General features: G+C 26.2%; 1 protein-coding gene across 7 annotated transcripts; it reads left to right on the forward strand.

The window, feature by feature from the left end:
- The first annotated feature begins 9,978 nt into the window (after nucleotides 1-9,978).
- On the forward strand, nucleotides 9,979-18,828 carry LOC106772530 (aminodeoxychorismate synthase, chloroplastic). Of its 7 annotated transcripts, XM_022785459.1 has the most exons (16): nucleotides 9,980-10,132; nucleotides 10,222-10,284; nucleotides 10,411-10,413; nucleotides 10,530-10,777; nucleotides 11,350-11,481; nucleotides 11,912-11,979; nucleotides 12,880-12,944; nucleotides 13,094-13,160; nucleotides 13,583-13,864; nucleotides 13,954-14,077; nucleotides 14,750-15,063; nucleotides 15,258-15,337; nucleotides 15,558-15,660; nucleotides 16,489-16,571; nucleotides 17,268-17,885; nucleotides 18,041-18,828. In XM_022785459.1, exons 4-16 carry the CDS (start codon nucleotides 10,630-10,632, stop codon nucleotides 18,519-18,521), a joined length of 2,565 nt encoding a protein of 854 aa, XP_022641180.1. In that variant the 5' UTR covers nucleotides 9,980-10,132; nucleotides 10,222-10,284; nucleotides 10,411-10,413; nucleotides 10,530-10,629; the 3' UTR covers nucleotides 18,522-18,828. The 7 variants fall into 7 exon arrangements, with proteins under 7 accessions (XP_014514469.1, XP_022641179.1, XP_022641180.1 ...); XM_014658983.2 differs by having other exon boundaries at nucleotides 9,979-10,132; nucleotides 10,411-10,777; XM_022785458.1 differs by lacking the exon at nucleotides 10,411-10,413 and having other exon boundaries at nucleotides 9,979-10,132; nucleotides 10,414-10,777.
- Nucleotides 18,829-23,239: the final 4,411 nt, after the last annotated feature.

Raw genomic sequence — 23,239 nt, forward strand, 5'->3', positions numbered from 1 at the left:
ATTTTAGTTACTTTTGTTTTTATTTTTTTAACATAACTATTATAATAATAAAAATTATATTTTAATAATTATTAAGAAATAAACGTATATTAAATAATTTTAAAATTTTAAATTAAATTAAACTATTATTAAATTTAAAATGAAATTTAAAAAATTTATAAAACAAATTGTATAGATTTTAAAGTCTATTAAAATGGTGTAGGATGTCTATAATAAGAGAAAAAAAAAATTAAAAGGGTGTAGGTTGACTTTAATAAGAAAGAAAAAAAATTAGAGAGGTGTAGAATGACTTTACGAAGAAAAAGAAAATATTAAAATAATATTAGTTAAGGTTAAAATGGTAACTTTTGGAGGTGCAGGATGAAAGCTTGGAGTTGTAGAATGAAACACCCATCTTTCTTTCACAATACACGGCCATTGGTGGTTGAGTTTATTGCAAAAGAATAAAGAAATCATGAAAAAAATTGTTTTGAATATTTTTTTTCTACAACATATTTAATATATTTGGAGAATGTTCTTAACGAATCTTGACCGTAGATCTTTAATCAAATCAATGTGCTCTTCTAAAAGTTCATAAAATTTTACAAACATCACGTACAAATCATCTACAATTATTATTATTGTATTTTCTTTTTTGCCTCTTCCTTACTATATGAGCATAGAATGTCCAGTGAGAGCTGGTTAAGGCGGCATGCTTTAATTATTACTATTAATAAGTTGAAATCTGTATTAGCAATAACTTATCAGTAGTAAGAAGATCTATATTCTAAATATAAAATTTATATTACTATTATAGCGAAGAAAGAATCTCATATTTAAATTTCATACGAGGAACGTGTCGTGTAAGTTTTGTCGTGTAAGCAGAGCAGCTGAAAAAATTTCATGTTTCTTTTATTTTAAAAGAAAATGATGTTTCTTTTATTATAATATTTGAAAAAAAAAACAACTGAAATAATCGATAATATTTTTTATTTGATAACAAATAATTGATAATGATTTTTTATGTGAAGACGAATAGTTGGTAGTGTTATCAAACTCTAAAATGTCAATTATTAATGTTGAGATTTTTTTAATGAATTTAACTTATATAAACATTCCTACAAATTATTTTAAAGATTAGTTAGTTTTTAAAACAAATAAATAATAATTTCTTTTAATGTATGTTATAGATACATTTTAATTATTATTACAAGTATTTTCTAAGGTATGTTTGATATATTTATTATTAATTCTTATTTTTTATACTTTTTTTATTTTAAATTTTATTCTTTTATGATTGCTAATTACTTTGTCATAAAAAAAGATGTTAACAAATATTTTTATATTTAAATTATTAATAAACTTTTATATTATTTTTCTTATTTTTATTTTTATTCTTTATGATTTTAATTACTTTCATTAAATAAAATTAAATTAAGAAAACTATTTTTTTACTTTTTTTTTCTTAAAATAATATTATTTAAAAAATAATATATATTTATTAATAATGCTTACACTCTCATATAAAATAAAATATTGAATTTTTGATTTATTGTCAAATAAAAATATATTTCAATTTAGTTATTTAATATTTAATAAATTATTAGTTTAGTTCATATATAGCATTATTTACATTCTTATTATTAAATACTAAGCCGTTATTTGTCTATGAAGTTATAGTTTTTCTTATTCAATTTAATCAATCATATTCATCCCTAAATATTTTTTTTATATGATGAGTTAGTTTTTAAAATAAATAAATATTTAATTATTTTAATGTATGTCTTAGACACATTTTAATCATTATTAAAGATAAATTCTAATATACTTTTAATATATTTATTAGTAAAAGATATCTTATATTTAAAGTGTTAATTCCTTTTTTTTTATTTTTTCCATTTTTAATTTTAGTTTTTTATGACTTTTAATTACTTCGTTATTTAATAAATTATTAAAAAAACAAGTTATATATAAAATATTAATTGTTTTTTTACTATCTTTTTAAATTTTATTTTTCATAAATTCTAATTATATTTCATTTAATAAAATTAAATTTAGAAAAATATATTTCATTTTAATTTCTTAAAAGAATATTTTAAAACAATAATATATATATATATATATATATATATATATATATATATATATTAATAATATAAATTGCTTAGGCTGCCGTATAAAAAACTATCTTTAAAAAGTTATTTTTGTTTTTTTAACTATTTGATTTACTTTTAAATTAATTTACCGTAAAAATGGAAACATATTTTAACTTTATGATTTAATATATAATAAATTACTATTTTAGTTTTTAAATAACACTATTAATTTCTCAAATTTAAAATTTTAATATCAAATTTCAAAACGTTAATTATGTAAATATTATTTTAATCAATTTAATCGCATTCCTAAAAATTATTTTGAAAGATAGTTGATTTTTAAAATAAAAAAGTTATAATTTCTTTTAATGTATGTTATTAGATGGTTCTTAATTATCATTAATATTTTTTAATGTATTTTTAAAATATTTATTATTAAGAGATAATTTATATTTAAAGTTTTAATTCGTTTTTTCTACACTAATTTTTTCTTTCTTAATTTTATCCTTTTATAATTTATAATTACTTAATCATTTAATAATTTATTAAAAATAATTTATATTTAAAATACTAATCATGGTTTTTATTATTTTTTTCATTTTTGACTTTATTTCTATGTGATTTCTAAATATTTGGTCATTTAATATATATATATATATATATATATATATATATATATATATATATATATATATATATATATATATATATATATATATATTGTCAAATAAAAATTGTTTTTTTAGAGTTCTTTCTACACTTTTCAATTTTCATCTTACACCTCCAAAAATATAAAAAATGCTTCGACCAATATTTGAAAGCCGATTAAGAAATTTATTTAAACAGCTGAAATTCACTTAATTGACTTTCAAACGTCGTTTAATATTTTTTTCTTAAATTACTTTTTTTTGTTTTTATTTAACAATAATAATAATAAAACATATTAAAAAGATAAAAGGGTAATATTTTAAATTCAAAAACTAAACTAAAAAATTTATTTATTTAAATTTAATAATAAAAAGATTATTTTTTTAATATAATAAATATTTAATTAATTTAATAATTTTCATATAATTAAAAATACATCAATATTTTAATTTATAAAATATTATTTATTAAAAAAATAAATAAAACATATTATAAAATTAAAAACAAAAAAAAAACTTGAAAAGAAATATGATAACCTTGCGATTAACATATTAAATTTAAATTACTCAACATTTTAACTATATTTTCAAATACGATTTTTTTTTCTTTTTAATTTTGTAATATGCTTTATTTATTTTATTATAAATAATATTTTAATTTAAAATATTAAATATTATTTTGTAATTTTTTAATATGTTTTATTATTATTAATAATAAATAAAAGAATAAACTAAAGAAAAATTAAAACTCTTTACCTTTGAAAGTATTTTTATTATTTTTAAAATTTTACATAGTTTATTCATTTTAATAATAATAATAATATTATCATTACTACTAATATATTAATATTATTTTTATTATTACTATTATTATTAAATAAAAACAAAAAAGTAAACTTAAAAAACTTAATCCGCGTTGGAACGCCGATTAAGTAAATTTTTAATTGGTTTTTGAAGGTTGATTAAGTAAATTTTTTAAGCGAATGTCAGTAAGTAAATTTTAAATTTTTTAATTGGTTTTCGAATGTTGATTAAGTAATTTTTTTAATCAGCTTTCCAACGTCAGTGATGATATTTTTATATTTTGGAAGTGCGGGATGAAAATTAAAAAGTATAGGAAACTACTCAATTATCATGTAAATGGACATGTAAGAAAAAGTATCAATTATTGGTAAGTTCTATTGAGTCTTGATAACTTTAAAATCAAAGCAGTGTAGACTCGTAACGATTCCTGTGTAAATATTTAAAATGGCAAAGTTGTGGAGACTAATATCATCTTCATTATAAACAAAATTTGAACTAAAGTTGTAAAGATATATGATGTAACGCCCCGGCAACTTACAGGGACTGTTGACTGTCCCCACATATCACCACGAGACTTTTCAGTGTGCTTTGTCTTCACTCGTACACTTTTCGGGAAAACTTCCCGGAAGGTCACTCATCCCAAGCTTAACCATGGAGTTCTTATGGGTTAGGCTTCCAAAAAGTAAATGCATTTTGGTGATATGGGTAGCCAAATCAATTCCTTTAAGCTATCCTTCAACTGTATAGTCTCATACCTATACAGTCTCCCGATCACTCTCATTCCGGTGTATGTTCGATTCGTCCATGTGCCCCTTCCACTCGAAGCCTGTCAGGAGCCGCTCCTTGTCTGTGCCCCTGCACCATGCCTCTTGCACCGGCGATCACTCCCCGCCCTCGTCAGTGCCCGGGTGTCACAAATGAAAGTTTCAAAAGCGTAAAAAAATAAAATCTTAACGACTTTAATTTGTTGTCATTATCTAACCTAAATGTGAGTTAATATCATAATTTACTAAACCTAAATTAGGTAAATTTAATTAATTAATTAATGTCGTATCAACTTTACACAGAAATTTATATAATATAAACACTAAAATTGAAAAAATTATTCTCTGTTGTTGTGACTTAAAATTAAAAGCATTCAGCAATTAGAGAAGCAATTAATTTCACATAAATAAAGACAAAAGGCGAAAAACACTGTACCCAACAAACTACCAATTATTTTCAAAGCCAGTTGAATTGAAAGGAAAGAAATGGCACGCGCAGGGAAATTAATTGCAGTACATGTTCAATAAAGATCTCCATTAACTCAGCTATATATGTAGCAGAATTTTGGCTATATATAATGTAAAAATAAAATTTAATGTGAGAATTCATAAAACTAACTGATAATATAAATTTTTACTTAATTTAAAAAGGCCTACTAAATGTGCACAGTTTGCCTAATTTTTTTACACGGTATTGAGATAATTTTTTAAATGAATATATGTGTTTACTTTTAATTCAGCATACATTTAAGGCCTGAAAATGCAACACATATGATATAACTTCTTTTCAGAACAGTACTAACTCATTATAATTGGTCACCTTATAACTAATTTTAAGCAATTTTCTATAAAATAGAATAAAAGAGAAGAAACTACTCGCATACTTAAAAAAAAAGTATAGGCTTTTGTCCCATGAACATAATGGATAAGAATATCGAAACTTGTTATGCAAGAGTTTAGGGTTTAATCTAGCCAACCTTAGAAGTAGGTGTTGGGGAAGACAAGACTCTTAGACACTGAGAGCAAGTAAATTGAGAGTAATTGATGATTGATGCATTAGGAGTGATATGATGGGTAGCAATTGGTTTAGGTGCACATATGCAAGTGGATTGAAAATGCAACCTTGGGGCTTTCAGATTTTGCACAAAACAATCATAAAAGCAATATAAACTTGGTTAATTGAATCAACGCTCCATTAAAACTAATTGTGAAATATACTTACGAATAACATCAGATCGTATCAGTATGAATATCCGCAATCTGACTCGTGATATAACATTATATTCATTGTCCAATCTACCATCAATCTGAGTATCTGTTTAGAAAATATTTACAGATTTTAAAATATTTGTAGATATTTGAAAAAAAAAATATATTTTATATATTTTTAAAATAAAATATAAATAAAATTACAAATATATATGTAAATTATTATATATATATATATATATATATAATATATAATATATAAAATAAATTAAATTAAAAGTACAAAAAATATAATATAATTTAATTTTTAATTAAATTTAATTACAAAATATATAAAATATATAAATTATTTTTTTTATTATATTTTGCAAATAACATATATCTACGAATCAGTATCAAATTCGTTTAAAAATGAGTATTAAAATATCCAATATATCTTATATGTGGATAGTAAATATTTATCGATAATAACTATCTACCACAAATTTTATCTACATATATTCATAACCTCTCAATTTTTTTCTCTCGTACGAATCCTTGTTAATATTAAATTGTAGAGGTAAGAAAAAATGTGTGGATAAGCTATGGATGATATATACTAATCAGTTCATTGTGCATCATAAGCGTGTTTGGAATATGTTAATGTGGTCAATTTTTGGGAGCAACGGAATAAACCAGGTCTCTGCGTTGCCACGAATAGACACAAAGAAGAGTAGTTCTTTTGAGTTCGTGATGTTGTAATAATAAAATAGTAAATTAAAGTTTTCAGGACTCGGTTCCGTTATTGTAAAGTAATTATGATTCATAATAATTTTTTATTTTTTTTATGCAATTGGAAGTAATTATGATTCAATATAATTTTTTATTTCTTTTATGCCATTGGAAGTCATTATCATTCATAATAATTTTTTATTTCTTTTATGCGATTGGAATTTGGTCACAATTTTATACAGAAATTGTGATGAATTTATGTTAGTTTATTGTTAAAGTTATCAACATTTAAAACGATTTAGCCATGAGTGATATTTTTTTACCTGCCCATTTATGTAGTAATATTTTTATATTGTCATTATTATATTTTCAGCAAATATTTTTGGTTGCTAAAATTTCTGTATAAAATTATTTTGGATGTAAAATATATGAAATATATCATAATTTAAAAAATAATTATTTTAATAAAAATTTAAGAGAACCAATGTTTCCCATAACTAAGGTTTGTATAAATGACACGAATCTATAAACATATATTAGACATTGATTAGAGAAATATAACAAATAATATTAAATAAGTCATTTAATAAGTTGATTACATAAATATAACAAAAATTATTATACAAGTTAGAAATGTAATTATTAAATGAGTAAAGAAAAAAAAATTAGATGAGTATGTTGATGTATTGTTTAAAAGAGTCATTCATATACTAATTAAATGACTATAACAATATGCATTAGTCAGATCTTTTCACATAATATATATATTAATAGCTCATTTACAAATTAAATGAATCTTGCAATGTCTATTAAATGTGTTTGATCATGCACTAATTAGATGAGTATATTAAAAAACATTAGACAATTATAGTAATATAGCAAAAAATGAGTTTATCATACATTAATTAGATAAGTATAGCAAAAGAGAATATTATTTAATTATTTCATAAATTGATTAGATGAATATAAGAATACACATATTAGCCGAGTAGATATATTAATTAGACAAGTCTTACAACACACATGAGACAAGTTTGTCCATACACTAATTAAACAAATCTTGCAATATGTTAAACGAGTGTGTTCATATACACATATTAAATGAAATTATTAATACACACTAAACAACTTTATTAATTATTTGATTAGATAAGTCTTTCAATATATATTAAACAAAATTGTACATAGACTGAATAGACAAGTATAACAACACACATTAGATAAGTGTGTCCGTATACAAATTATACGAATCTAATAATACATATTAAACTAGTTTGTCAATATACTTATTATATAACAATACACATTAAATTTATTCATATATTGATTTGTATTTTTAACGAGTTTCTTCTACGTATTTTATATACTTTTTTTATATTTTTAGAAAGTTTATTATATATTTTTGCATATACTTTATCATTTATATATTTACAAAATTGACTATTTATATTTTTATAGACCTATTAACTTAATTTCAAATATATTTTTTCATGCTGATAAAATTAACATTATTTATTATTTATTTCTTTAATCTTTGAATATTTTTGATAATATACAAACAAAAATAAATCCCTGCGAAAACACTCATTACACACAAGTTTAAAACTAATTTATTTATAAAATGGATAACTAATTAACAAAAAGTTATAAAAGAAAGGCAAGAAAATTTATAATTATAAAGAGATAAAATTAAATTAAAAAATAATTAATTATAAATTTATTTTTGACGTTTTTATGTTTTATTTACTTAAAAAGGAAATATTATCTCGGGTGTAATAAAATTAGGTTTTACACATGTAGTTATTGTAAAAAAACAAGGATATTTATAAATGTAATACAATAGAATACTGTAGTTTATTATAAAGTGTTTATTATAAAGTTTACGGGATTTTTTATAAATTTGGATAATTAAAGAAGAAGACAATACCATGTGAATTTCACAAATAAATATTAAATTTTGCTAACCTAGTTTATGTAATCAGATGTTTTTATTTTCTGTACTTTTTCTTTTTCATTTCAATAATAAAAATATCATATATAGTTAAAATGCTGATTAATAGTTTATTTAACCACACTGTAATTATTTGACAATGATTTTATTTCATCAAAATTCATAATGTTTTTCTAAATACTATTTTATACAGCATTTGAGTTTGCAAGCCCTTAGCTTATTATAATTTATTTTATTTTATTACAACTCCTCAGTATTTTTAGACTCTTAATCCTTTTTCTAATGTTAAATTTGAAGTTTTTTAGTTCTCCTCACAGTCATTAAATATATTTGTGTAAATAACAATGTTATTAATATAAAATAATCATTGATAATTAACTTATTTTAAAATAATCTATTCACATGCATGTGCAACTTATATATATCCATACTATCAACACATATTGATTACAATATAAATTCATTTACACTACCTCATATGTTGTATTTTAAAATAGAAAATTATTATTTTAATAGTATATCAACAAACACACACAATAAATAAATAAATATATATATATATATATCACTGAATAAATACTTATTATTTTACATCGCTAAAATTTATAGATTATAAATATTTTAAATATATAATTTTATTGAAAATGTACTAATAGTTGAAATAAAATAAATTTATATTATTATTTCATCATAAAATATTGTTAACTTCATCTTTATTTTTCTTGAAAGTCAACAAACTTGTGCATACGGATATATTTTGAGATGGCATATGAATATTTTAGTCTACCAATACAAAACTTTTCTCAGATTATATTAAATTAAGTGTTATAATAAATGGTATTTGAAATAAAAAATATAGTTCAGATTTATGATAATTAATTTATATTATAATCAAATATTATTTCTATTATTAATAATTTATTTTAAAATAGCTGAATTTTTAAACTAAATGCATTCCAATCACTAATATAAAATAAATAATTAAATATGTATTTTGATCTATAAGTTTTAATAATAAATAAATATAATTTTTTAATATAATATTTTTTTATATATTGAAACGATGTTTTAAACTAATATTTAAGTTAAAATGTATTAAATAATAAATTATTTAGATATCATTCTAAAATATATTTTGACACGTTAAAAAAAAACTAATGCACTTGAATTAAAAGAAGTATATTTATTTAGAAAATATACTATTATTTTTATAGTTTAAAACTAAATTAGATCAGAAATACACAAAATCTAATTTTATGTAACTTTTAATGATTAAAAATATACTTACTTTTTTAAAGAATTAAAAAAGTTATTTAGAATAAAAAGCCTATTTGCTATGGTAACTTATAAAGGTTTTTTAAAATGTAAATAAATAAATAAACAATTAAAAGATGCAGCTTAATTAATGTTTAAGTATAGTAAAATTTAGATATTTTTCATAAAATTTTTATTTTATAAATACTCAAACTTCTTCTAATTTTGTATTGTGTGAACAAGGTTATTGTTATTTTTTTTCTTGTATTTAATTCATTCATAAATTTGTTTTTTTCCCTCTCTAATTTTCTTCGTCTAATTAGTCAAATAATTAATTCTTTCTAAACAGTTGACTATTTAAAGGCTAAGAAATAAAAGTAATAATAAAATCAAATGTTAATTTTCTTAAATCAGAATAAAAAACATTTTAAAGAGTTAATAATATACATATATATATATATATATATATATATATATATATATTATAAAAACAACATTAAGAATAAGAAAACTTATGTTATTTAAAAGTTAATCCAGGTTTATTAGTACTATATATATATGCACTACCCTTTCTTGTAAAGCACTAACAAACTCCATCTCCTCCACCCGCTCCGAATCTACGAACACCATGTTTCTTCTCCCGCCAATCCCATTCCAGTTGCCACCTCTATGATCTCTGAACGCGCACCTCCTTTTCTCCGAACCACAGCAATACACGTAAGCTTACATGTGTTATGTTTTCATTCTCTTTTTCATGTCATTGTTTTATATTCAATTTGCTTCTTCGGTATCTCTTATTCTTTCAGATCTAACTTTTCTTGCTGCCACTGCTCACTAGAGGAATTACACAATCACACCCACAATCACTGGTGAAAGTTGAAACCTTACGTTTTTGTATTCCGTCTTTCTTTCTAATGCTTTTCGGAAGGACTTTTGTTTGCATATAATTAACTACCAGCTGATTGGTAATTACTTTTATGCATATTCATCTGCAGAAGGTGTTTATACAGTTTTCCTAGGAAAGCATGACTTCTTTGCGTTTGTTTCCTTCGGAGCTCGCATGTCCTGCGAGTGAATGCATGCAATACATGAATGTGAACTTTCTTCTGTCCAGACCATCCTTAAGGGTTTCTTGCTTCCTCAAGAAAGGTGGTGATGTGGGGGCATCTAATCACGATGGGAAGAACGTTAACGCTGAGGTTTCTTGCCAATTGATGCCTAGCCACAAAGAGGAGTCTTATGAAAGAAAGAGAAGGCTGCATGTGCCTCTACAGAAGGCAGATTTTGTGAGGACATTGTTGATTGACAACTATGATAGTTACACTTACAATATATACCAGGAACTATCTGTTATTAATGGAGGTAAGTTCTCTGTTTCTCACTTTAATGTGGATGTGTGTAGAAGACAATTTGCAAAATGTTGTTTTCCTAATCTAATAGTTATATCTAACAGGGAATTGTCTTTTTTTTTTTTTTTTAAAAGGACTCTTTAAAAGAAATTGTAGTCATAAATTAACTTTTTCAATATTGAACTGCACGGAATTTGTAAAAAAGTTATTATGTGTTGAAAATGCAGTGAGTAAACCAGCTTGTGACAATGTATTAACTAGCCATTTTGATAAACCTCTCTGTTCAACATAATGTGGTTTTAACTTGGAGCCTTAAAAAATAGAGGTATAATGACCAATTATTGGATGACCACAAGAGTTAATGTTAATAGAATTGTTGTAGATGTAAATAGGAAAATACTGTTGATAAATATATATATATATATATATGTTTGCATGCGTGTCACTATTCTTTTAGAAGAATTAAATATCTTTGTGAACATTCCGTAGTCTTGTACAGTATACTCTATCTTGGAAGGGTTTAAGAAGTTTTGTAAGGAGTTTATGTCCTTTTTAACAGCTGGTTTGGTTTATCATTTTTGCCAGTCCCGCCTGTGGTGATCCAAAATGATGAGTGGACGTGGGAAGAACTTTGCCATTACTTGTATGAAGAAAATGCTTTTGATAACATTGTAATATCACCTGGACCTGGTTCTCCAGCATGCCCAGAAGATATAGGTGAGAATCATGGATGACCTTTTGGATTTGATAATTTCACTACATTTACTTATTGCTCCAAAAGAGGCAGCAGAAAACTAAGCTGCTTCTATTACAGATTTCAATATCTGTGTTAAAAGGTCCTATCTTAGTTAGAAACATAGATAAAATACAATTATTAGTAAGAATTGGATGATCCTTCTCCCCATTAGCCTCTTTTGTAATTGGGTTAAGCTCACTTCATTCTAATATGGTATTAGAATCTACCAGATTTTGTTGTTGGGCCACCCAATAGATGTTCAACCGTATTTTTTTTTAAAGAACACCTAATTTAGTTTGCAGAATCTAATAATATTATTTAATTTGATAAGTTACCCTGATCTTTATTTCCTGAAGTGTGGAGGGTTTTTATACTTTAATAATTTTGGAAACGATTCCGTTTGTGGTTCAGGCATTTGTCTTCAGCTGTTGCTTAAATGCTGGGATATTCCTATTCTTGGTGTTTGCCTAGGACACCAGGTATTTACTTTTCTTTTCAGCAAGATTGCTGCCTCCTCTATCCCCCTACTCCGATGTTGATTTTTACTCGCTTTCTTTCTGCACAAACCTTACATGGACGCTTCCTTCATTTCTAGAACATCTTATGACTTTTAAGGTTTCAATTTCTACTTCTAATAGTATGGCCGAGTTTCAATGCAGAGTTCATTTTATTTCTTGAATTCCGATCTTGCATTAACGTACAACAGTTTTATCCCTTAATAGCCTTCCTTTGTATTATGTAATCATACTAGGATAGAGTCTTCGTGTCATAATGTTTTCCCTTTCTCATGTTTCTTCTGAAGATTAATTAGTATTCAAAGTCTAGTGAAGGAATGGAGTTTGGACAGTTCGGAATGGAATAAGTATTTGGTTAATATGATTTTATGCTAAAACTGGATGAAAATCTTATTCCATTCACTGGTTTGTTATGGTAGAGATATAATCAAGAAGAAAATGGAGAAAAAAACATTATGATGATCATGTAATTGGGTTAAAGAATATTAAGATGATACACTCTTTTTAATTTTGAAAAAAGTTGTAGTTGTACCTGTATATATTGATATATGATGCTCTGTTAAGATGGTATCTTCAGCAGTATGTAAGCAGTGTACTAGCTGCATTCTGCTTGATGATGATGGTGAATGGTTTGGTAATATGGTGGACCAACTCTTGTTCATAAGTGCCTTATATTGACTATCATTTTTCATAAATCGCACTCATAACTTGTGTTGTCATGTCTTGACTGCTATCAAGTATTATATTAGACTTAAACATCTTGTAATTCATCCTTTTGATTCATTATATTTGTCATAATTCTGTCTTTCATAACTGTTGTTTAAATTATATTCTTATTTAATTGGTTAATCTATGATGTGATAGGCATTAGGTTATGTGCATGGAGCTCAAATAGTCCATGCATCTGAACCAATCCATGGTCGTTTGAGGTACGGCTAAACATTTCAAAACCATATATTTTCCAGTACTTATTATGAAATTGCAATATTCATGAAAATAAATATACCTTAAAAGTATCATTTTAAGTTATCATATACATCCTTCCCTTCTCTTTCAACTAACGCTTTGCACTTTACAGTGAAGTTGAGCACAATGGCTGCCAGCTTTTTCGTGATATACCTTCTGGCAGAAATTATGGTTTCAAGGTTTGTTCACCACTACATATTTGTAAGAATACAGGTTGAAATTGCTATGAATTTGTTATTGATGTGTTTGGCCATTTGCCCAAAATCACCTGTGTTCAATTCAATTTAATTAAAAAACGGATCCATTCCTAGCAATTCTAAAACATTTTCCAAACTAAAAGCACTTTATTTGATTTGTAGTCCATTTCCATAATTGGAATTTTGAACTAATGGCTTTGTAAGTGAATAATTAGTTGATATTATCTGAAAATATTGATGCAGTGACGTGATCGTTCATCTAAAGTTACAAAATGCTAGATAATCTCTCGCAAGTATTTGTTTATCCCTTTTTTCCTGTTATATTTCTTGTTTTTTTTTGTCAAAATTTTAAATGTATCTGATCTACCATCATAGTCATAATTGTTGTTAGTCGCATATTTCAGGTGGTTCGATATCATTCACTGGTTATAGATTCTGAATCACTTCCTAAAGAGCTCATTCCAATAGCATGGACCTCTTCCACTAGCACACTTCCATTTCTTGGGTCCAAAGATTTAGGCAAGTCCAACGTTCATGAAGCTCAAAAAGTTCAAAGCATTTTCGTTGACCCTTTTTTAGCTAAAGTAGGAAATGGAAGTTCAAACCATTTTGATTATGGAAATACCAGAAGTAGAAGAGTTCTTATGGGAATCCGGCATTCTTCAAGACCACACTATGGTGTGCAGGTGTGTAATGCATAAACGATCTGCCTATAATAATTTCTTTGCGTTTATATTAGCTCATTATTTGTTAAATTAACAATTTTGATCTTCAGTTTCATCCAGAAAGTGTTGCAACCTGCTACGGAAGTCAAATATTAAAAAATTTTAGAGAGATTACAGACGATTATTGGCTGAGATTTAGGTCATCTTTCAAGGAAAAACGATCATATTCTGATGGTAAATTGAAGAGCTTTGTTATTAAAATTTATTCTCTTTGTTGTCAATGCATGAAAGATGTTTAATTACTGAGATTTTATTCTGATATTATCCTTTCGGCTTTTGGAGTGCCCTTGGGAACCAAAATTTCAGATTTTCTGGGCTTTTGTGAAAATTTTCAAACTTTTTTTAATTGAAAAACTATTCAGAGGTAAATATTTTTGTAGAGAAGGTTAATCATATTTTGAGAGGAGGGTTAAAAGATAATTAAAGTGGAGATAGAAATTAATAGAATTGGTGAATTTTTAAATAAGGGTAATTTTGGAAAGTTCGGATAACTTTTGCTAATTTAACACTATTAATTTTAACAAATTTTTAGTACGTGCGAACTAGTTAATAGTGACTTATATTAAGGAATGGAGGGGCATTTGTCTTGATACTTATTTGGGAGTGGTAATTGCTTAATATTGGGTATGCACTTTCCCTTTTCTGCACTTTTTTAGACTTCTTTTGGGAAAGAAATACTCTGACACAAATAGTAAGTTGTATCTTGTATCCCAGTTTTTTTATTCCCCAACTAGGGCCCGGTCCTTTTAACAATGCTTACAAGCTCCATAATTTTATTTTCAATTTTCTTTCACCTTCAAATGTATAAGTTCTGTGTCATTTACCCGAGCAGTAAACTTTCTTTAGCATGCATGCAGCTTTCAAACGTAATAGAGGTTTGCAGTAGTATTAGTGCAGAGAACAATGCAGTGGATCAGTTAAAAAGAATAGTTCATGCAGAGAGACATTTGGAATATAGTAAAACTGAGATGCAGCATTTAGAAATGTTCAACATGGTCAATACTCATCATGCAACCACTGGTTATAAATGTTTGAAGTTGAAATGGAGGAAATTTGGTCACTTGGCTGGTCAAGTTGGTGGAGCAGAAAGTATATTTTGTGAGTTGTTTGGACATGAAACTGAAAACACCTTTTGGTTGGATAGTTCCTCCACAGAGAAGGTATTCCAATGTTTTGAAGTTGAAGACACCTTTTATTATCTCATGCTTATAATGCACATTACATACATCTATTTTCATTTAGATCTTCGAACTGTAATAATCGAGCGACATAGCATTTCGTCATATTGAGATAAAAAGCTTCATTATTATGCTGCTAATTACCAAATATTTGTTATTCTTTCCATCCTATATAGGAAAGAGCACGCTTTTCATTTATGGGAGGAAAAGGCGGACCGCTTTGGAAGCAGTTAACATTCAGACTGTCTCATCAAAGGTTTGGAATCAATCCTGTCAACTGTTAATTTCTTTTTCTGTTTTACATTTATTTATTTTTTAATTATGTTTTTATATGAGGTGTTGGTGAATGGCCTTCTTTAAAATAAGTGGAATGCTTGTGTTCTGTTGTATGCTTGTAAGAGTTGAGTTGCACTATTTTCTTTATTGATGCATGAACAGGATAATAAGTATTTCTATCACCATGTAACCTTTTCCAGTGACGGGAGTTCAAAAGGCGGTGGTTATTTGTCATTGGAAGATTGTCAAGGTTCTTCGGAAACGATATTTTTGAAAGAAGGTTTTCTTGATTTTCTGAACAAGGTACATACAGACTGAAACTGTGTTGGTCTTATGATGGTTTTTCCTTGCATAACACTCCTCAACGAGGATACACCTTATTGTTAAACTTAGGCATAGTTCTTGCTTCTTCCTAGCAATTAAAGTTTCTAGTAGAATTGGTACTTGACATGATACTAACCTTTGTCAGAAGTTCTATGTTATCCTCACTTTTCATTATTTAGTTGAAATAGCGCAAGGGAAAAACTTGCTATTCTTGTCTTTGCTTCAAGCCTGAAAGGCTTTTGCATCAAGGGACTTTTTGGATATAAAATAGTTAATGGGCTTCTACATAACAGGTCAAGCTTTTGAGATAATTAGTCCTTAATGCATGTATTTATAATTTCTATAGTTTGGAGGATATCTTATCTTTCCCAAGCTTTGCTACCCAGAATTTCTCATTTGATTTTTAATCCTAAATGATTTATTCTAAACAGCACACATGCTAATAAAGCAAATATTCAGATAATACAAAAAAGATCCTTATTCTCCCTTCTCTGGTCATCTAGACCAATGCAATGCCATTTATCGCTTTGAGTGATTTATGCTTTGACTAGAGATGAAATTAAGAAAGGAAAGAGGGTGGGGTAGGATTCAGGATGACGTAAAAACAGGGTTAAGATAAAAAAAAAAGGTCGATTTGTTTGTTATCATTTGTATATTTTCTTGGTGCATATTTATATGATTTCCCAACTACTTGGATCTTCCCAATCATGATAGACCTCATATTCATTTCTCTAACAATATATTCAATATTTTTTCCTTTTCAATTCCTTTCTACCACATAAAATTGTTGCCTTTATAATGTTGCAGGAGCTTTTATCATATCGTTATGATAAAAATGAATATGAAGGCCTACCATTTGACTTTCACGGTGGATATGTTGGTTACATTGGGTAGGTGGGAATGATAAGCAATTATATTTCTAAATTGAATAAACCTCAACGCTTAAGCATATGTCTAACAATTTCTCCTAATTGTATCTTTATATGATGCTATTACTTCTGCTTTGTCGGTGTTATAGCTACTCTTTCTTGTCCTGCTTTGTTTCTCTGATTTTATGTTCTTAGTTTGAATCTTATATTAAGTTAGGTAATTATCTCTTATTGTCATAATATGACAACCCAACATTTATAGAGTTTGAAATATTATGGATCATCATTCTGATATTTTGGATGTTACGGTTCCTCTTGCTAAGTATGTTTACTTGCACGATATTGTTATGTAAATTTATGCTAGAACATATGAGAAATATCTGACATTATATCGATTATATCAATCAATCTACCTTCAGAATAATTTATGTATATTAGATCGCCTCTCAGAATTAGTTTTAATATTTCTTTATTGTCTTTTGATTTGTATCCTTATGTAATTAGGACTATACTTTAGTATCAATATAAATAAGGGGAAGTACTTCATGTTTTGTATCATGTGTAACACTGACGCATCATTTCTTAATATGTGTGTTACAGCAAAATATACTTAAGAAGGGAAGTTATCTCTGTTTTAACCATCTAAAACACTGTAATTCCAACGTGATCTCTTCAATGAACCGATACTAGACAAATAATCGGTTTCTTGTGTTGCAGGTATGACCTCAAAGTAGAATGTGGTGTCAAATCTAACCGTCACAAATCTAAAACTCCAGATGCATGTTTTTTCTTTGCTGATAATCTTGTGGTCATTGACCACAAAAATGACGATGTTTACATATTGGCTATACACGAAGAAAGTTCAAGTATTACGCAGTGGTTGGACGACACAGAGGAGAAACTTCTGAGCTTAGACGGCTCTGTGAAAATGGCTTTGGGAAAACAGAACTCTCATTATTTAACACTTTCTTCAAACAAGGCTGGTTTTGCTGCTGAAAAATCTAGAGAGCAGTACATTGAGGATGTTAAGAAGTGTCTAAACTACATTAAAGATGGAGAAAGCTATGAATTATGCCTCACAACTCAGATGAAGAAGCCAATTAAGGAATTAAATTCTCTTGGGCTGTATCTTCATTTGAGAGAAAGGAATCCAGCACCATATGCTGCTTGGCTTAATTTTTCAAAGGAGGACCTGTGTATTTGCTGTTCTTCTCCCGAGAGGTTCCTGCAGTTGGATAGGAAGAATACACTAGAAGCTAAGCCCATCAAAGGTACAATAGGTCGTGGTGCTACCAAAGAGGAAGATGAACAGCTGAAATTAAAATTACAGTTCAGGTAACCTATATTTAGTTCTACACATCACTATCTTAACAAATGTTTCTACAGCTTCATTTTGAATTTTGGAATACTTCTCTGAAGACATTGTTTGTCGTTAATGCTTTCTTTCAATTGGGTGAATCTATTGTGAACTAAGTTGCTTTCTCTTTCAGCGAAAAGGATCAGGCTGAAAACCTAATGATTGTCGACCTTCTAAGGAATGACCTTGGTCGTGTATGTGATCCTGGTTCTGTTCATGTGCCGCGTCTCATGGATGTGGAATCATATGCAACCGTTCACACAATGGTGAGTACAATTCGTGGGAAGAAGCGGTCAGATGTCAGTGCTGTAGACTGTGTCAAAGCTGCATTTCCCGGTGGTTCAATGACAGGTGCACCAAAGTTAAGATCAATGGAAATTCTTGATTCTATTGAGAGTTGTTCACGAGGTATCTACTCAGGCTGTATTGGATTTTTCTCATACAATCAGACATTTGATCTAAATATTGTCATAAGAACTGTCATTCTACATGAGAGTGAAGCTTCAATAGGGGCTGGAGGGGCGATTATTGCCCTGTCAAACCCTGAAGACGAGTATGAAGAGATGGTCTTGAAAACAAGAGCCCCATCAAGGGCTGTGATGCATTTTGATTAGAGCTCAATAGGTGAAACAATAGTGATCAAAGGTCAGAGACAATAAGGTTCATTTCATCATACTAATCGTTATATATTTTCATAAAATTGTAAAGAATGTTGTAATATAGCAAGGTTTATTTGTAATTTTGGGTTAGAAATCCATTGGTTTTCTTTTCAAACAGGAGCGATCCTTTTCAGTTTTTATGCATTATTGTATCAATATTTGTGCATAGATGAAATGGCCACAATTTAGGTTGCTGGTTTGTACTTGAGGTTTTTTCGTTTCAGTCATTTGCGTGTGAAGTTGGTGGCCTATTGTTCGTTGATATCCTTTTCGCATGGTTCTGCTATTATGTACTTACTGCACAATCGAGGTATCTATATTTTTAGACGGCAGTTTGTATTTCAAATGAAAATGTTACTGTCATCGCTTTGGAAGTATTTAATTTTTTTTTTCTTTCCTTTTTCTAAAAGTATTTATAGGAAAGTTTGTTAAAAAAATTCAAAAGAGAGTTTTTTCTGATGGCGAAGAGAAAATTTTATTTTCATATCGGTAAAAGTAATTTTAGTCTTTATAAATATTTCATTTTATTTTCATATCCGTTGAATAATTTTATTTCATTTTACTTTTAGAAAAAAAAATAAAGAAAAATAAATTTGTGAGACTAATTTGGATATTTAAAATTAAAGAATTCCAATTTTCATGTTAAAACAAGATTTTTTTTTCTTACAATTTATTTTCTAAATTTTGTGTCTATTCTTTTTACACTCTCTCTTAAGCTTGGTTTGGATATTATTGTTTGGGTTGAGGTTGGGATATATACAACATCATTTTTCAGGATTTTATTTTAAAAAAAAATTGATCATGATTATTTTTTGCTGGTGGTCAGTAATGTTACTTATTTTAACACATAATTCATTAATAAAAATGCTTATAGTGTTTCTCTCATATTTGTTCAACTCTTGGTAGATCACAAGTAAAAAATTGAAAGGCAAGTTGAAATGTGAAATCCTTGTAAAAGAAGTAGAATATGATATGTGGGAGATTAAATATGCATATCATTCCTGTATAACCTTTTGAAAGGACACTAAGACAATTATTTTATTGATTGTGAAAAATGAATAAGTTTGCAAATGCAAATACCTATTTAACTGGCGTGATTAGCTCCTCAGTTTGCTACCTTATATATATATATATATATATATATATATATATATATATATATATATATATATATATATATATATATATATATATATATATATAAGGTTTAAACCTCTTTTTGGTCTCTAAGTTATAAGCGGATGTTCAGTTTAGTTCCCGTTTTTAAAAAATGTAAATTTTTGGTCCCTAAGTTATAAAAAATGTATCAAATGAGTCATTTTTTAACTTGAAATACTGTTTTTGGTTGTTTCTTAACAACTGCTACATTTTTAGATTGCTCTGATTTGTTTCTTAATAATAAGAGCATTTTAGATTGTTCTTTGTACTTTGGCCATGAATATCAAAAAAGGACTCATTTGATACATTTTTTATAACTTAAGAATTAAAGGTTTACATTTTTAAAAAGAAAGACTAAACTGAACATCCGTTCATAACTTAGGGACAAAAAGAGGTCTAATCCTATATATAAAAGGGCCAATTTGGTTTCTGCAACATATAGACTGTAATTATGTCTGCTTGCAAAATGTGATATATTTCCACCAAGACTGGAAAATGCACATGATTCATTGCATAATTATATTTGAATACATGTGCAAGTTTTCTATTATGATACTTAGTTTTGTCTTTACCTTACTATTTCCTTACACATGCTTGTGGAACTTTTGAAATTTGATATTCTAACTAAAATGTTTGAACTTGTGGGTTACCTATTTTTACTGTACTTAATTATTTGAGGACTATTGGGTATTGGGTTACTCTGCATTATAAAATGATTTAAACTTTGAAATAAAAAATATATATTTTATTTTTAATTTTTATTTATTTACATTGATTGCTTCTTCCCATTTTTTTTTACATAAAAAATTATCATGCTTTGTTTTTTTTTTTCATATATTTTGTTTTGTCGAACCTCGTTAAAAGCTATTGTTATTTTCCCTCTATTCCTTTACATTTTTTTTAGAAGTTTGATATTTTTGTTTGTTCTAAAACCCTTGTTTTAAATCTTCTCTTTCTAATTAACAAAAATTCTAAAATTGTTTTTTTCTTTTAAATATACACTTCTGTTTGGACTTATTTACTTAATTTTTTTTTATTTGATGATTCATAGCCTAGTGAACATATATTTAAGGATAAAACATTATTTATTAATATTTCAAATATTCTTGAATTTAATGCATTGTTTTGTTAAGATTTTAAAAGTTTGAATTTATCATGACTCAAAGTCATTAGAAATAGAATTTAAGTATTGTTATAATTTGGTTTTAACATGAAATTCGAATTGAAATATATATGAATGTATAAAATAAAGTGAAATTTAATTTTGGCATATGTAAAATACTTGTTGTTAAATTTTTGTTATACAACACTTGTTTGATAAAATACTAAAAAATAATGTTCTTAGCATTTTTGTGAAATGTGTTGTCTATTTAAGTTATTGAATGCCACAATTGTCATATATTGCAAAAATTTATTATGAGAGAATAATATTTATCATTTACTATGTCTTATTGAGTGGTGTATAATGGAAGCATTTAACTTCAAATTGATATTTTTTTTATCTAAAATATGGCTTTTTGAATTCTTATTTGTTTTTCTAAATTAGAAAGATTCTCGATCATTTATTTCACACACTTAAACAACCAAAATATTAAAGACAAAACGAACATAAAATAACTAAAATACAAAATAATTCAAATCAAACTAAATTTAAGAATAGGTATAACCTATGACAATATCATATTATAAAAAGTTGAAGACTATAAATATCAAATTAGGAGAAGAAAAATGAAGAGAAACATATATATATATATATATATATATATATATATATATATATATATATATATATATATATATATATATATATAAAAGAGTTAAAATTGAAACTATTATTAATGATCCAACATAATCAATAAATGTTAACTAAAGCATAATTTGAATAATAAAAGTTCCAAACTCAACCTTTTTTTTATCCTCCATTTACGGAGATCCTGTGTTGTGGGCCTCACAAGAGAAAAGATTTGTCATTCATTATTCAAAAAATCTTTGGGAGGAACAAGAAAGGTTGAAAATCTTGGTGGTCCTATAAAATGCATTTCTATATAGTCATCATCATTTCAAAAAAACCAATCCAATCTAACTAGATTTACATTTACACTCAGAGAATATAGTCTTCAAGCAACTGTATACCTTTTTATAAATTAGTTTTAAAGTCAACATAATATATGTATGCATAATTGATCAAACAATAGTATGATATTAAACTGTAAACATATATTTTTAATATATAATGTCGGCATAACTGATTTTTTTTTTTTTAAACTAAAGTAAAGCACGTTTGTATTCATTGTACTTTTCTTATAAAAGAGTCAACATTTTCTAAGGGCAAAGTTGGTTTGGAATTAAGATTTATTTAATTTAATTTTAAATAATTAAAAATATATCTACTTCTATGTTATAAACTGGAATACCAATTCCATGTGTTAACCTCACTTAATTAAACATTTTAATATATTTGTTCTCAGTGGAAAACTAATTTAAAACATTTAATAAAATGTAATACAACAACAATAATACACTTTTTCTTAACTAGATCATTAAATTTAACCCATTAAATCAGATAAAACATTTTAATCTGTTGGAATTGTACTTTCTAACTAAATAAGTATTTAAAATAAAATAAATTACATTATATTTTTTTAAATATAAATATTACGGATAAAATTTGTTTCATATATAAACAAAGTTATATAACATGTAGACTATAGATAAGAACATCATTAAAAATATTTCAAAAAGATAATTCATAAACTTTGAGCACTAAATTAAAAAGTAACACTACATTGCGCATCCATGTACTACCAAGAAAAGAAAAAAGTACTGAACATAATAAAATGAAAAATTGAATGAATATTTTGGTTCCTGTTAACTCTATTTTTGTCTGAAATTGCTGCATGCTTTTTCATACTTTACACTATACAAAGTATAGTGTTTTTGTTATATGAAGTTTTCCACATCAATATCCCTGAAAAGATGACACAACATATTCAAACATTAATCATGTTTACATGAGAGGTAATTTGAATTTGAATTGCTAACTATTCGGCACCTTGAATATATGCATGTCTGCTACGAAAAATCTGATACCATTCGTATCTCAGCTTTTGTTTCCATTAAACATCATGGTCAACAAGTTTTGTATAGATTATTATTGTAAACAATCACATCAAGCACTGTTATAGATTCTATTCTATTCAATTATAACACACCTAATCCTACACATGATTCTTCATAACATACTCATCATACATGTCTGGTTAACTAACTTAGTTTTATATTTAACCTATACCTATTAAATATAACATAATAAAATTTTAAAATCTTAGTTAATTTAGTTCAACAAATAATCACATTTTTTTCATCCTTTGGTGGAAACTAACAGGCCAAACTTGTTCTCTCTTTCTTTAGAATTTCATTGGATCCAAACACAACAGCAACATTCATATCTTTTGCTTTATAATAAAGTAGATAGATAAATAAAAAATATAAATATACTAGAATGAAGTGCATGC

This window comes from Vigna radiata, chromosome 8, assembly GCF_000741045.1.
Source record: "Vigna radiata var. radiata cultivar VC1973A chromosome 8, Vradiata_ver6, whole genome shotgun sequence".
NCBI lineage: Eukaryota > Viridiplantae > Streptophyta > Magnoliopsida > Fabales > Fabaceae > Vigna > Vigna radiata.